Below are 16,958 nucleotides of genomic sequence, written 5' to 3' on the forward strand. Positions count from 1 at the left end.
TTTCATCATGATCATTTTTTAGGCAAAAAAAAAAAAAATCATTTACAAATGCCTGGTCAATCTTGGAAAAAATCTGCCCTAGGTTATTTTATTCATTCATCAAATGTCACTGGGGTGGGAGGGTAGCATAGCTGTTACCAGGGAACAGATTCCACTGACTTCTAAATCAGTTTGGAAATTGACAGAGTTCACTTCTAAATGATAAACTGTACAGTTCTTTTTGCTTAGGACATATGCAGACATTTCAGCCTAACTGCCAGCATAAATGCTACCTAATATTTTTGGTAGCTTTTACATTGCTGATTTTAACTTAATCATTTAGTGCTTCTGTCTCTGTGAAGTTACGTCTCAAGCCAGAATTAATTCGAATGGTACTTTTGTGGCTTGTACGTGGACACTCATCTTTGTTTCTTGGACTCTGAGCCTCAATTTGTCTTTTAAATGGACAAAGCATAAAACATGAATATGAAGAAGAGCATTTTTCAGCTCTCATTGAGAGGGTAAGAGGCAGGAAGGCTAGGGGCCCCCAAATGGAGGAAACAGGCTGCAAGTGTCAGACGTTTTTTCTCTCTCTCTTAAGTGGCAGGAGGAAACAAACTCTAAGTGTCAGATTTTTCTCCCCTTCTCTACACAAAATTAAAAGGTTTCTTTTAAAATTCTGTGTTGCCATGAGGACACCTGGTTCCACCTGAACTTAACTTTTTTAGGCCTTGAGCTAGCCAATGCGTTTATCTTATGCAAATGTTTTTCTTAAGCTATGCTAATGAACTATGTGTTTACCTCAGACTCTGTCTTTCTTCAAGTCGGTTCCCTAGGATTCAGAACCGACTTGACAAACCAGTATGTTTTACTCAACAAACCAGTATGTTTTAAGCTATGTTAATGAGACTAGGTATTTGCTTGGAAACCCACCTTTCTTCAAGATCCATGTTAATAGTTTTAGGGCCCAGGATGACTCACCTTGTGCCAATGTTATCTCAAAATGCATGTTGTGGGTGAGGGGCCTGAGTTTTGAGACATTTCCTTTCTCTAATTAGCAGTCTGCTAGTAGGTATATAACTTCCTGCTAAAGACTAGCAGGGGGGCACTCTTTCTGCCCCCTTCTAATGTCTATGTTAGAAGCTTTCTCTTTCTCTTTTATACTTCAATAAAACTTTGTTATACAAAAGCTCTGAGCAGTCAAGCCTCATCACTGGCCCCGGATTGAATTCCTCTCCTCCAGAGGCCAAGAATCCTGGCCAAGAGCCCCTTCAGGGCTCAGCATCAACCTTTCATAATGAAGGGAGAAGTAAAAATAATTTTCATAGAAATTCTCTAAAAATCCTAGAAGACATAGCACATATTATTTCATATTTTATTTATTGTCTCAATGGGATCTATTTTAAAAGCTTAGACCATACTGTAAATCCATGGCATAGCCACAGAGTCTTATATTGTTATCTTCCTAATTGAGACAATTAACAAAACAAAATACACATTCAAATGAAACATATAGCTAAACCATTTATAAATAACTAAAATTATAGATCAGGTTTTCATTCACTGATCACAAATTATGGTAATGCTTTTGTGGTGCTCATTTCCGGGCTCACTTTGGAGTGTTTATTAAAGCACAGTATTGTCAGATCACAGGGGCTATCTCATTCTCATTTTCTTATCTCCAATTCTAAAGGGGGTTAAATTATCCAATTAAACTGTTAATTAAAAAGACTCCTACAGAATAAACTGCAGGCTACCAATGGCATTTAAGATTTTTCATTGTGCTGTGCTCAAAAGCAATTTCCTGAATTCAGAAGAGCTCCATGTCACTGGCCAGTATTTACCTTTAGAAGGTATGGCTGGTATCACTACATAATAGACAAACCCATTTCCTCTCCTCTCTCGGCCCACAGCTAGACTATATATCCCAGCCTCCCCTGCAGTTAGGTTTGGCCATATGACTGAGTGCTAGTCAATGGAATATGGGCAGAAGTAACATAGATAACTTATTAGATTAGACCAAACCTTTCATTAGGTATCTTCAATAGCTTCTTTCCCTCCACCAGCTTCGTGTGGATGAGCATACATTCAGTAGCATTGAAAATGGCAGAATCATATGGAAGGAACGTTGGTCTTAATATCAACAACTGTAGGAGAGAAGCTCATTGATGGTTAATAACCATTTTGTATGTCATGAAAACAAGACATTAGCTCAAACTGGGTTAAACCATTGAGATGATCTCTTTCAACATGTCGTGTGATCTTAACAAAGAAAGCAATTGGACTTGAGGGACATGTAAATACCTTAAGCCTGACTGGAAACATCAGCCTCCAAAATTTGATCAGGTCCACTAAGATATACATCTAAAAATTGAAGTAGACTGAATATCTCATAAAATCTATCAAATTGACCCTAGCAAGAGAGATTCTAGACTTCTTGCCTTCATTCCCCCAAAGCCTGTCCTTCCCGTCCATGCCCCAGAGATCACTCATAAACTCAATCATTTCTATACATCCTTCCTCCTGCCACTACCCTACAGGCAAAAATTCTTTTTTCAAGGATCAGCTCAGAAACTAGAGTAGACTCTCAGAGGGGCACTAACAGGTCATACTGAGACGCTTATTACCTACCAGCTCTACAGTCTGTCTCATGTCTATCTCCTGTACATGGACACTGTGGTACACCTACCATAAACCAGTAGTTTTCACATCTCTGAATACATCAGAAAGATGTTTAAAATAATCAACAGGGGACTCTACTTCCACTGCCAGTCTAATACCAAAATGCCCCCCGAGGGAAGTTAGTATGAATTCTATGGTATGCTTCTGGATTTGTCTGGACTCAGGCAAGGCAGGCAGGCTTTCATTGTCCTGTACCACTCACTCGTTGTCCAAAGGTCACCAGGGGATGAAAATGGCAGGCACTTCCAGCTCCCTGAAAGTACATGGGGCACAGAGGCTCCAGTAGCATGAGGGCAGCCATCCTAGAGATCTACAGCCAATGAGAAAAAAAAAAAAGCACACAGAAGGTGAGGTTAGGGTCCCCAGTAAAAGGGCTGGGATCTGGGTAGAGAGAACTCTGATAGCATCCACTTGAGGAGAATTGAATAAATCTTTCTCTGCGTACCAAACCACAACCCAATGTCCTTAAATTTCATCACACTTGCCATGATACAGGGTGAATGTAGCAATTTATGTGTCTGTTTACCATGTTAGACCAGACTGTTCATTGAAGCTGAAACTGCACATGATCTGCTTAAATACAGCTAGTTCAGTGACTTAAATCAAATGGTGGTCAGTTACTATGTACTGAATGAGTGACCATAATCTGACTTGATGGGTAAAGAAAGGTGACAGCAAAATAGAGATTCTTTGGTTTGACAGTAACTGTAATGTTCCTTGTCACTTTTGCAAGACCAGCCATACCATGGTTGATAATCTCCTCCGAAGCCTCTCTTTTCCTCATTAGGAATATAACTGCATAAGCAATAAACCATATCCGTTTATATCCTGGAAGAAAATATAATGGCCAACTCTCAAATCTCTCATTGTCTACAGAAAAAGTTACTGCATTCAAATCTCACTTTCCTAAACCAAGAAACCTAGTCCACTCCAATGCTTTGTGTACTTTTTAGGCAAATATTGTCTAAAACAGAACTGAGTATGCTAATGGATGTAATCAATTTTAATATTATTTTTAAAAAGAAAGGAAACAGAATATCTTCAACTTTTTATTGTCCTTAAAATGATCGTTCACATTGTTTCACAAGTAAGGGAAGAAAATACAAAGACCATTTAGATATGAAATGCATAATCCAAGAACACCTTTCTTCGAACCAGTGGGGCACTTCCACTAGCAATGAGCATGTTGTTGCTTGAAATAATCATATATTCTTCCATAATTTAATATGCAACTGAGACATACTGTTAAAAATATCAAGGAAGAAGTCTATCAAATGCTAAGTAATTACAGAAATACTGCTGGAACAAATGTATTCAGAAATGGGGTGACCTAAGGGATGAAGGTTAATGCAAAGGCAAGCAGCCCAAAGAACAAAGGCTTTAACTCTCCTGACTCTGGGGTACTTGAGAAGCAATCTCAAACCTCTCCACTGATCTGGTGCAAGCATAACCTATGTGGCAAGCTACAGTTCCTAGTTGCTTCTTAGTGATGCTCTAGGGCTAAATAAGATAAAATTTATGTGCTATGCTTTAAGCTCCATTGAGGAAAGGCACTGAATAAACTTAAGGATAATTTATGAATCCTGAGCTTGCAGTAGTCACTTCCAACTCCATCTCATAAAAGGAAAAAATGGAAATAGGAGGCCGGTGCTGTGTGGTTGGTAAAAACCTCAACAAACTTTGGGCAATGATGATAAGCCAAACAAGACCATTTTATACACATAAGAACCTTGACTAAACCAGGAGAATTTCACAAAAACCTAATGCCTTCCATTTCGCAGGCAATAGTTCACTGGCAGAATACCTGGTATGTGAATCAGAGAAGTGTGCTATGGCAGTCATAGTCTGAGATCCAATATCTAATTTCCTTTTAATTTAGCATAATTATTTTTGTAAAATTTTATGGCTCTCCTCCAGTGGATGTGCTTAGCAAGAACTGCCAAAATCCTGGATTCTCTTCAGAGTCACATTCCTAGGCCAGCTTCTCCTTTACCCTCCCCAGATTTCCAGTCGCATTTTACCTTCTTCCTTACACCACTTAATCGGTATCTGACTCTTTTCTATTAGTCTGTATTGAAGAGAAGAGACAATAAGAATGTACTCTGAAAATCTGAACAGGAACACGAATTTGGAAATTCAATCTAGAAAATTGTCCCAGCGAGTCGTGGTGACTTGAGCTACTCTAAGTCTATTTTAACAACGGCCATCCTATCGACAGCTTGCAGTATAATTGAGTTACATCAAGTAAAGTTAGTCAAGACAAGTAGCCATATCACTTAGAAACTGTTCAGGCCCCAACTGTTCACCAACCAGTTTTCCTAAACCATTAAGTGACTGATCAAGTCCCATTTCCAAAGCCATATTTCTACACTTTTATCAAACACTTTCTCTGACCAGCAGGAATGTGTTTATTTGGAGTTTAAAAAGAGAAATCTAGAAGGAATATGCTGTTTATGTAAGCCTTAAAAACGTTTAAGCTGATTTTAAATGTCCAGATATAGGAATGAAACAAGGAGAATCTTCTAAGTCTAAACCAAATCAGAATGATTCCTCTAGAGAAAAGACATGGAGGTTTCCAGCACCCTTAACTGCTTTTTTGAAAATGCAAACTAAGGTGATATCAAGTCATGGTTAAGGCGGAAAAGGTAGCTGCCCTTCAGGAGTTTATCGATTCAGAGAGGAGGAAGTCAAGGGGAAAATCACTCTCCACTGACCAATGCACTCAAATTGTTTTCCTCATGATGGTGCCCCTGCATTTTTCTCCCCTACGTTCCCATGGTTACAAAAGGACATGGTGTGTGCACACACACACACACACACTTTTTAATGACAAATTCCAGGGATGTAAAATGGCTTCCTATGGTTAGCCTGAATTTGTCATTATGCTTTTGAGATTTTCCTATTGACCAGCTTAACCTAGAACCACATGTATAAGGAATAATGGGAAGAGGGGATGGCTATTTTAAAAAGCAAAAATGCCAGGGAAGCACTTTAAAGCTGTTACAATTTTATCCTGCACACACACTCTCTAATAAGACATGGAATAGTTCCCTTGAAAGGATAGAGTTCTGAGGACCGAAAACATAGTAATGCTCTTTCTTATAAACTCTTTAGAAGAAGTCTTGAAGAGTAAACATTATGTTTCTTTGGACTATGCAGGGAATTTTAAATTCAATCAATAGATTCTAACATGTCTTTAATCAAGAAATTTTTCAAAAAGGATTTTTAAAAGAGGTAACTGAGCCTCAATGTGGGGTTTGTCCCTTTGCACTCAAGGGGAAGGAAAGCCATATGTTCCTAATTGGGAATTAGAAAATCATTTTTTTTATGCCTACTTATTTCAGAAACAGGAGAATGCACATATACGAGGATAACAAGACAACCAGAAATTAGACTGAAGAGAAGCATCTAGCAGATGACATAATTGCCAAGGTTTGAACAGAACAGATCAAATTTTGGAGATTTTGTTTCCTGCTGTGCCTGCGGTTGCATGACTAGGAGTTTTGACTTCTTCTGGGACTTACAGATACAGCCTTGTCTTACTATTTGATAAACTCAAGCCTTCACCAAGCAGTCTTTTCTGCCAGCTTTGTTCATTCTGACTTGAACAGGGCAGTGGGCTACATCAGATACAAGCTATGAGGCGTGTTTTCATCCCAAGAGACTCCAAAGCTGAAGGCCAGAACTTCATCAAAAACTGTCAAATGAGGACTCAACGTATTTCTGACTTAACCACCTTAGAGTTAATCAATGCTATGAAAGGATGGTGCAGGAAATCTAACAGCACAGGAAGACCTCCCAGGTAACCTCGCACATGTCCACACCACTGAGGGTTGCTAGTGTAATAGGCTGATTTTTCTTCTGGATATATTCTACCTAGGGCCCCTGCAAAGCTGTAGATTAAAATGGTACATACCGCTTAGCTGCAACTTATACACTAAAATGGACAATAGCAACAATTCAGCAAACAACATTTTAACACAAGCAGCCTGGGGACTTAATTGGCTTTCTAAAGAAACATGTGATTCGATTTTTTGTATTCCATTTTTTTAAGTCTTACAACTTTGAATAATGTTTAGATCTAAGCAATACCCAAATTCCGAAGATGCATTAAAATAAACATCTTCAGGGGAACACAGGCCTAGAGCAGTAGGTGATGAGCACCACGCAGCTCTCTCAGGATGGCAGGAACCAACAGTCCTGCTACCAGAGTCGGCAGGATTCTGTGCCTCTGTTCATTGTGGAATTGGATGGACAATTAAAAGCCTTCTGGAATTCTTCAAAGTTGCTAACTGCACCATTGACCCTGAAAAAGATATGTCATAGTCCATGTCATTTAATTCTTACAAATCAACAGGTTCTGAATAAAACTCTAGCAACCTATGGCTTGATAAAATAATCCATTCATTTAGTCTATTTACAAGGAGATAACTGAAGTCCAAAATGGTTAAGTAGATTTCCAAGAAAATTAACAGAGCTGAGACTAGAACCAGACAAATGCTATTAGTCTTCCAAATATCTTTAAATTCCTATAAACTGTAGGGTTTACAATTCCTATAAATTGTATATATGGTGGTACATTGCTATAAATTTACAAATTTCTACAAACTATACAATTTACCAATACTTAACTTTTCTAACCATTTTTTAATTTAAATTTTTATGGAACATATAACTGATGTAGCATATACACATTTAAAATGTAAAGTTCATTGAGTTCACATGTATACACCCATGTTATTACCACCCAGATCAAGACATGGGATATTTTCAGCACCTAGAAGGCTCTTGTGTATGCCCTAATAGTAGTACCTCCAAGCATAACTACTAGTCTGACCTCTGTGGCCACAGATCAATTCTACTGGTTTTTTAACTTCACATCAGTGGATCACACTCTATGCACTCTTTTGTCTCTGATTTCTTTCACTCAGTATTATGTCTGTAAGATTCATTCGTGTTGTTGCTATCTCTAAATTATCTTTAAAGAACTCATTCAATCCACAGAAACACTTTCTATAAATTCCTATTACGCTTGCAGGCTCATATTTACCTAGAATTTGGTTCATGCAACAGTAAACTAATGAACGGGGTCTAGTTGCTATTGATGAGTAATGCTTTGCTGGAGTTAGCTCCAAAATCTGATGTTCTTGCAAGTTCCCTGCCTGACTGCAGTAAAGACTACAGATTCCTACTCAGCACTATGATTGTAACTGCCTTTTGAAAGTGGTATTTCCATTGTGTGAATCTGCTACATTCAAAATCTACAGTTAGTGCAGACATCACTAACAAGCTAGCAAAAATCCACCCCCCTCATCTATTTCTTACTCAACTGCAGGTTCAAAAGGCTGACTAGAGACAGCATTCTTGGTCAATGACTCTTTCTTCCCTAATGATTTTGTTCCCTGTGGGCATTTGAATGAATATATCGGCTTGTAATTCAAAACCCCCATAACCTCTTGTGTGTCAGCTGGAATGAAAGAGTCAGACACGACTGAGCAACTGAGTGCACATGCACGCACGCACACACACACACAGGGAGGGATGCAGGTTTCACACACGTAATGGCAATCCACTCCAGTATTCTTGCCTGGAGGATCCCATGGACGGAGGAGCTTGGTGGGCTACAGTCCACGGGTCGCAAAGAGTCGGACACGACTGAGCGACTTTCACTTCACTTTCACTATGATTCACCCTGGGCAAGTGTTAAGGATCAAATTTAGCTGACAGGTAAGTGTACTCTGAAAATTATCAGTTAAAATCCAACATTACAGGCAACAAGTTAGTGAGAGGAACTTAGTTTCTAAGAACTTATCTGTTGAGTAATTAATCTACTGTGTGATTTCATCTGCATCATTTGTGAGTGGAAGCACAGTTTATTAGAGACTGTCAGCGTTTTTGACAGTTTAGCTCAGTGGGGGAGAATTTCTAACATAGTGATTAGATTTTTATGCTATGGGGTAATTTAGAGTCATTTTCTTAAGAATTTCTAAGGCAAGGTTTTGGGAATAACATTTCAACATATGGAACTTTTAGATGACTTTCCTACAATATGCTAATGGATTCATTTAAACATTACATATAAAGATACCAAGAAATAATATGTTCTAAGCAAAGAACAAATAAATACAAATTACTGTGTTTCTTGGATTTACTATTATAACTCTGTCCCTTAGCACAGAAAATTTCCCTCAAACTATGCTAGAAACTTAATATGGGGTAGGTAATAGTAATCTTAATTTTATTTTTACTTAATATTTTATACATTCTGACAATTAAGATGGTAATTCATTTCCCTTCATATATAAGCAACTGTTTCAAAATAAGACTCAAACTAAAAGCTAAAACGTAGAGCTTTGCCTCTAGATATGAATTACAATAGCTAAATGCCACCATATATCCTCCTTTGTGTTCAGAGCTATTCTGTAAGCGGGCACTCATTCATGTCTGTTGGCTGGCTGCATGAAAGAACAAGAGGCATTAAATAGGATATTCTACAACACAAACTAAACCAGAGCTCTAGGTGTTTTAAGGCATAGTACATAAGAGCTCATTTGTATCTAAAAAAGACTTTTTTGGTCAATATTTTTAAAAAGTAGGTGGTTGGATAAATCAAACATGCCAGTTTATGGAGCACCCATGGTGTACTCATGGCACCCATGGATTGCTGCCTTTCAAAAACTAGAAGATAATAAGTGGGAATTACTACTAAAGCTATGATTTGGATTCTAAATTACCTTTGGAGTCTTGTACAGTCTCATAGATCTCTTGATACTAGAGGTGTGTACAAAAGCCTACTACAAAAATTTAGGTGAGAGAATACTGGCTAAACCAGCTTCCTACTAATTAAAGAAAAGATGCTTAGTTTCTGCTTGGCCAGATTTATTTATTTATTTATTAATTTTTTTGGGTCTTTGAAATGAGCTATCACTGTTCACAATGCAGGCTGTTTTTCAGATCACCTATTCGTAGAGCCCTGGAATGGCTAGGGAAGAGAGGAGGTGGAGATGCACAGTTAAAAACTCGTGTCACCCATATGCCTATTTACCTAAACTGAGGGGGGCTGTGAGCACCAACTTGGATTTGTTCTCGAGCAGCTTCTGGTCTGTAGGAATTGCACCTCACCTAGGAGAAAAAACATACCGATGATTATGCTTCCATTTCAATCACACATTGTCTACTGCCTTACCTGCTTCAAATCACATGAAGAGTCATTTGAGACTGGATGGATGACAAGCTGTTTTAGTAGATCAGATAAACTTTCATCAGTAGTAACATCTATTATTCCAATCCTCAGAGTAGAAGGTTTTATCACTGTGAATGCTTTCACTATTTGAGTAAATTAAGACAGGTTTCCAGACAAATGCTTTAAATGAAGAGAATAGCATATGTGTCCAGGAATCAACCAATGTATTCATTCAATTAACATAATGTTTGGAATAGCCGTTATCAAATTTAACCATATTCATTTGAATCAGTAAAATGAATCACTCATCCATTATTGAGTATGGTCATAAGTGGGAACGGAGAAGGCAATGGCACCCCACTCCAGTACCCTTGCCTGGAGAATCCCACGGACGGAGGAGCCTGGTAGGCTGCAGTCCATGGGGTCGCTAAGAGTCGGACATGACTGGGCAACGTCACTTTCACTTTTCACTTTCATGCCTTGGAGAAGGAAATGGCACCCCACTCCAGTGTTCTTGCCTGGAGAATCCCAGGGACGGGGGAGCCTGGTGGGCTGCCATCTATGGGGTTGCACAGTGTCGGACACAACTGAAGTGACTTAGCAGCAGCAGCCCCATAAGCGGGAAGGATTTTGCACCCTGGGTGCCTTGTTTGCTTCATCTTAGTTCAGTCCTTGGATAGGAGGACATTGTTCCATCCCCTTTGAAGTTAGGCATGGCTATATGGTCACTTGCTCTCACCAATGAAATGTGAGCACAAGTGACATATGTTACTTCCTTGGGGAAGCTTTAAAAATCTGGCAGAACTTTTAAGAGTATTAAAAACAATTTAGGATGCTCCATTAAAGGCCAGTGCACATTTCCTCCCTACTCCTTCCCTACTCCTGTAGTGACCATGGAAGCACCTACAAGATCAAGATTCCAAAACCCAGGTCCTGAGTAGTAACTATGAGCAGAGGCCCACTGCTGACCCATGTTACACACAGAACATGAACAAGAAGAAAACTTTTCCTTGCACTGTTTATTCATGTACCATAACCTACTTAATCCTGATTTGAAGTGTATCTTGAAATATGATATAGCTTGAAGTATGAATAGAACTAGGACACATGAATATGATGGGGGGAATTCCAAGTAGAGGAGAAAATGGAAACAAAGACATATTGGAGAAGAAAAAAACAAGACATTCAGCTTGGCTGGACTGTGTGGTGCATAGCGGGCAGCAATGGGAGACCAGGGAAGGGTGAGGATGGGGCCCGATTTCTGGCCTGAGCAAGTCCTGAGCAAGAGGCTACCATATTTAGGTTAATGTATTGCTAATCTTGTTTAACAATACTTAAATATTGTTAATGAGCATGAAGGTGATTAAAAATACATTTTCAAAAGATTTATCCAGCAGGGGCACAGGAGTAGGAGGAAATGAGAGACTAGTTTGAAGATTATTTATGGGCCCCAGGAAGGATCTCCATGAATGTCCACTGAAAGAGGAGCAACGAGAAGAAAGAAGGAGGATAAGAACATCTAAGGAAAAACAGACAGAAACTACGGGGACAGAGGCAGCAGCAAAGGTGATAGGATGCTACTGCTTTTGGAGAAGAGAAACCATCCATCACAGTGGTTCTGAATTTGACTCTAAAGATGTTTCTGTAATGGGAGTACTTAACTTCCTCAGAAGCTAGCTAAAGTGAAGTTGTTTCTCACAATCAATTCCACCTCACTTTTTCTAATGTTATTTCCTCTTGCATTATTATATAGTACTGTCTTTGCTTCATATATCATTTAAGAGATTTCTAAAAACACATTTTTGTTCTTACTGTTTTCCTAGTACCTTCTCAGGAGACAAAATAATTTTCCTCCTTATGAGCAGACTTATTTCAGTTTACAAAAGGTTGAAAATCTCATTCTGCCAGTAGGGAAAAGCTCCAAGAGAAATTTCTCATTAGTAATATAAAATCACTTGCCATTTTTCTTCTTAATCTCTTTAAAGTAAGTCATATATAGTTTGGAATTTTATTTGGAGACATTTCAAAACTGACTGTAATGTTAATATCAGTTAGTTTACTTCATCTACTAAGATGGACCTTAAGTAAGTAAGTAAGAACCTAAATAAGAACTGACGGACCTTGTACTTTGTCCTCTAGAGCATGGGACAGCAAACATTTTCTGTAAAGAGACGGATAATAAATATTTTAGGCTTTGCAGACTGTAAGTCTCTATTCTAAGTACTTAACTCTGGCACTGTAGCACAAAAACAGCCATAGACAATATGTAAAGACCATGGCTGTTTTCCAATACAAAAGAGACAGCAGGCAACATATGGCCCATGGGTCCTAGTTTGCCAATCCCTGCTCCAGAAAGTTCTATCTATATTTGCATGCTTATTTTGGATATCTGACCCAGTACTGACCCAAAAGAAAGTCTCTTTAATTGAACTGTGTTAATCTCATTCTTTTCAAGCAATTCGTCTAAAAACGTCAAGTGTCTTCAATATACCCACTTCTTTGTTGGATGCTATGGAGATAAATAATAAGTGTATGAAGATACACAAGCTATGAAGATAAAAATCTTCAACATTTTGATAACAAGGTAACTGCATAGTAAAGAAGATAAGTGCAAAGGAGTTGGAGATTTTTTTTTAATGAGAACTGGAATCCATAGGGAAGTTTGTGGAAGATGTGGAAGAGGTAAAACTTGACATGGATCCTAAATGGTAAAGATGGAATTGAATAGTCTGAGGGGGAGAAGTACAAAGAGGGTCACTTTGCCGAAGGCAAATCTAAAGCACAACCAGAGACAATGATGAGCATGACATTGTGGAGTGGAAGTGAGGACACCTGCCCAGCTAAGGGTGAGTCTGGTAGAGCTACGGGGATTTAGAGCTGGTTGGGTAGAGTTGTATAAGACTGAGGAGAACTTTGAGAGGCATTTGGTCTCAATGTGGCAGGCACCTGGGAGCCACTGCAGTTCTTTCAGCAGGTCAGCTATGAAATAAAAATGGTATTTCAACGGCATGTAAGACAGGCAATGGTGGAAAGAAGCCAAATCAGGAAAACATGCCATAAGGCTGTTGGGATAATTCAAAGAGAAGAGATGGAGGCTTAGTCTACAGATGACAAGACAGGGTAATGGGGAGAAAGAGAGGCTGAATCTGAAGAACAGTTAATGGGATGAAGCATCAGCTTTTGAGACACATGTCATATAAATGAGGATAAATCGATCAAATAAGACCTAAGAGTCCAGGTTTTCTAACCAGAAAGACCCAAAGGCTGATGGTTGAGGGTATGTTGATAAAAGTAGGAAAACTAGAAAGGAGAGTCACTTTGTTGTTGATTACACTTTTGTTGATGTCAGGTTGATAAATGATCATTTATTTAGTGCTGCCGTGTCAGCTTTAAGAGATAACAGACCCCAGACAGATGAGAATCCTTTAACTGGAGCCAAGTGAAGAAGACATGGAAATTAATGAGCTTACTGAGGAGTGAATGAAAAAACTTAGGAACAAAAGATTGTATTGATGAAAACCTCTGTCTCGTTTTGAGCAATACAGATACAGATTTGCCCACTGTGAGGCCATGCATCAGGAACTTCATCAACCCAACCCAGACTTGTTTGAAAATGAGGCCTACATATTTGTGACATAAACTAGGGCAATAACAAAGAACAACTGGCACTTGCATCATTGGCCAGATACTCAAACTCAGAATTGTGCCTTATTTAGGGCACATCTTCTTTCAGTTTCTGCTCAGAGAGCCCATTAAACTCGCAAAAGGGTGATATGACTCTCACCTTTGCTGCTGCTGCTGTTTGCAGCTCTAGTACTCTTCACGTGTTCATTTGGCAGTTGGGAACATAGACTTGAGGGACCCCCAGGTTGAGAGTGGCGGGATCAAGTCAGCAAATGAGGTGAAGGAGGAGAAATGCAGGAAACGACAGAGCCAAGAAAGACTCTAGAGAATGAGTCACTAGAAATGGTTACAAATAGTATCAAATACATTAAGAAGTCAGGATATACTAAAGAAACATCAAGTGAGTCACCACAGGGCTGGTAACTCACTTGATAAAAAATACCAATAAGCCTCGATTCAATCAGTTAATTAATTATATCCTATAGAACATGAAAAATGTGAAATTTATCCAGACAATAAGCAGCAAGATACAATTTCAGCTAAAACCAAAAGTTATGTCATTAAACTTTTGTTCCAGACCTTTGACCCAGGAAGCAAGCCAAAGTCCCACATTTTCTCTCTGAGGCCCCGTCCTCAGTCTTACTCACGTGAGCATAACTCATGAAGAAAAGCTGGTTGTTGGTGAATTCAATGCCTGGTAGGAGAGGCTCCTCAACTCCCTGCCTCTTGTCATTTATCCATTTCCTGTAAGCCTGGGGAGAGAAGTAGAGGAGATGACCCTCTGCAATAATGGCTTTTCTCTTTTCTCCTCCAGTACAGATATTAACTATATCCTCTCCCATGTGCAAAATGTATCCTGTCAAGCTTTCCTTTAAGAAAACAAACATCTGGAAATGCAAGTCAATGGTGTGTTGCTTAACAGTGAGACAGGTTCATCTGCAAAAAGACCTTTGACTCAACAGATACCAAAGCAGCTGGGCCAAAGTAGGCACATGTTAAGTAACATCCTTTCTTCCCCCCAAAAAAGCTATTATTTCTATTCCTACCAGGGAACAAATAAATCTAACAAAATGGCAAGCCCTATGGAAATAAATCTTGGGACCAATCTATCAGCAAATTTATTTATTTTTCCAGGTAAGAGAGAAAACTATAATCTTCGATCACCATCATTTTATAAACTGAAGTATATTTTAACTAGAATCAGAGGAAGAATATAACCTCAGAATAACAGCTTGCTCTTAACACTGAATACATATAGCTTTATGAATATCTTTCTACATCATCCTTATGTGTTTTGCTTAACCGTGGAGCAGGGGATAATGAAAACATTATGATGGACTCCTACCTGGCCCACTATATGTGAAACACTAGCCTCTGACTGTAATTTAGAAGCTTAGTATTTTAAGAGAAAATTGTAAGGAGGGTTGCATAGAGTATACTCAAAGAAAACACCTACAAACCTAGCTCCAAGATTTCTGTAGCATGTTTTAAGACTACACTAAAAGTATCCTCTGAAAAGTATCTTTTAACTACATGAATCTTAATAACAAATATTACTGTTAGGGTGACTTTATTCTCCAAAAAGAAAAGGGAAAGAAATGCAGCTCTACTCATTTAACAGAATATAACAGTCAAAGGGGAAATATAATTCAATTTACGGAAATTCACAGAATTTATAGAAATCTAACTCCTCAAGAAAATGTCTGTAGTGTAAACTGAGGTGCACCCAAATGGTATTTTATAGCTTAATTTGTAAAATCACAGCAAACATTGCAGTGCATACCCTAAAAGCTTGTCGCAGCCCTCCATTATCAGCAATATTTTCTCCCAGCGTCCTCTTCCCCTTCACCTAACAGAAAGAAAAAGTAAAAATAAGAGTGTTTCACAGCCAACCATCATTCAGCAAGAGGCATAAATATGATAGCAAGAAAACAGTGCTGTATTTTAAGGAGAAAATTGCATTCAATACATCACAGGTAGTCATAACATATTGTGAGATGGCAAACGAACCCCAGCAAAGTGCTCCTGAATATAATTTCTATTTTATTATGCTACTCATTTCTTTCTCACCCATCTCTCTATTCTCACCAATTTAGCCAGCTCCAACAAAATGTGAACATATTCTGAGTGACTCTGGTTTAATGGGGACAAAATAGAAATGTCAACATACAGATTATTTTCTCTGATTAACTCACATAATTTGAGTATTCTTTTTAGTGAGCTTCTATTTCCAGAAATCTACCATCCATACAGGAATAAGGTTTTAAGACCAACCACTACCATTTTACCTTCAGCAATTTTCATGAAAAATTAAGAAGATAGTTCTCAGGGGGAACAAAAATCCAATAGAAGAAGTGCAGACCACAAGGTCAAGGTTTGCAATATGTATGACAACCAGCCAAGCACAGTGAAGAAATTCTTCCAAACAGTTGAAGATTATTTCTTAAACCCTTAAATAGGCTAGGACAAAAAGTATTCTAAACCAAGACAGCCACAAGCCAAACTCCAACCTCCTGCTTGTTTTTGCACAGGCTGCAGGGCAAGCCTGGGTTTTACATTTTTCAATGGTTTGGAAGAAAATAGAAAGAAGGATAATGTCTCGTGGCATGTGAAAATTATCCAAACTTCAAATTTCAGTGTCTGTAGCTCAACTTCTATGGGAACACAGGCACGTTCATTCAAGTGCGTGTTGTCTGTGGTTGTTTGCTTCCTACAGTGGCAGAGTTGAGTAGTTGCAACAGACCTTGCAAGTCACAAAACCAAAGTTATTTACTGTCCGGCCTTTGACAGAAAGAGTTTGCCAATCCCCATATCAGAGACAAAATAATGCCCTATAATAATAAAGAGGTCTATGTTCTAATCCCTAGAACCTGTGAAAAGATGACTTTCTGCAGCAAAAGGCACATTTAAAATATGATTACATTAAGGACCTTGAGATGGACACATTAGCCTGCATTATCCAGGAGAAAGTGAAGTTGTTCAGTCGTGTCCGACTCTTTGTGACCCCATGGACCGTAGCCCACCAGGCTCCTCCATCCGTGGGATTCTCCAGGCAAGAATACTGGAGTGCGTTGCTATTTCCTTCTCCAGGGGATCTTTCCAACCCAGGGATCGAACCCAGGTCTCCTGCATTGCAGGCAGATGCTTTAACCTCTGAGCCACCAGGGAAGCCCAAAGAGTCCAGAGTACTTAATTACAAGGGTCTATATAAATGGAGGAAAAGGAAGTTAGGAGAGGGAGTGTGTCAGGGTGATGCCATGTGACAAGACCTGACCAGTCATTGCTGGCTTTGAAGAAGAAAGGGAGCAGGAGCCAAAGAATGTGGGCAGCCTCTAAAAGCTAGAAAAGGCAAGGCAAAAGATTCTCTCCTAAAGCAGCTAGAAAGGAAAGCAGCCCTGCAGACACCTTGACTTGAGCCCACTGAGACCTGAGTCAGAAATACAGAACTGCAAAATAATACATTGGTGCTGCTTCAGGTCACTAAGTTTGT

The 16,958-nt window shown here is 38.9% G+C and overlaps 1 protein-coding gene across 4 annotated transcripts in view; it reads right to left on the reverse strand.

Annotated features, from left to right (window-relative positions):
- Positions 1-3,699: 3,699 nt before the first annotated feature.
- The window catches only part of PHEX (phosphate regulating endopeptidase X-linked), a 227,582-nt gene continuing 214,323 nt past the window's right edge, over positions 3,700-16,958 (reverse strand). For all 4 annotated transcript variants that reach the window (XM_055565587.1, XM_055565586.1, XM_055565589.1 and 1 more), the window contains exons 20-23: positions 15,252-15,317; positions 14,116-14,220; positions 9,707-9,783; positions 3,700-6,967 (exon numbers count right to left, since the gene is read on the reverse strand). In XM_055565587.1, the coding sequence (XP_055421562.1) occupies positions 6,865-6,967; positions 9,707-9,783; positions 14,116-14,220; positions 15,252-15,317 (351 nt within the window). In that variant the 3' untranslated portion in view covers positions 3,700-6,864. The remainder of the gene's footprint in view (positions 6,968-9,706; positions 9,784-14,115; positions 14,221-15,251; positions 15,318-16,958) is intronic.

Source organism: Bubalus kerabau, chromosome X (genome assembly GCF_029407905.1).
Source record: "Bubalus kerabau isolate K-KA32 ecotype Philippines breed swamp buffalo chromosome X, PCC_UOA_SB_1v2, whole genome shotgun sequence".
Taxonomy (NCBI): Eukaryota; Metazoa; Chordata; class Mammalia; order Artiodactyla; family Bovidae; genus Bubalus; species Bubalus kerabau.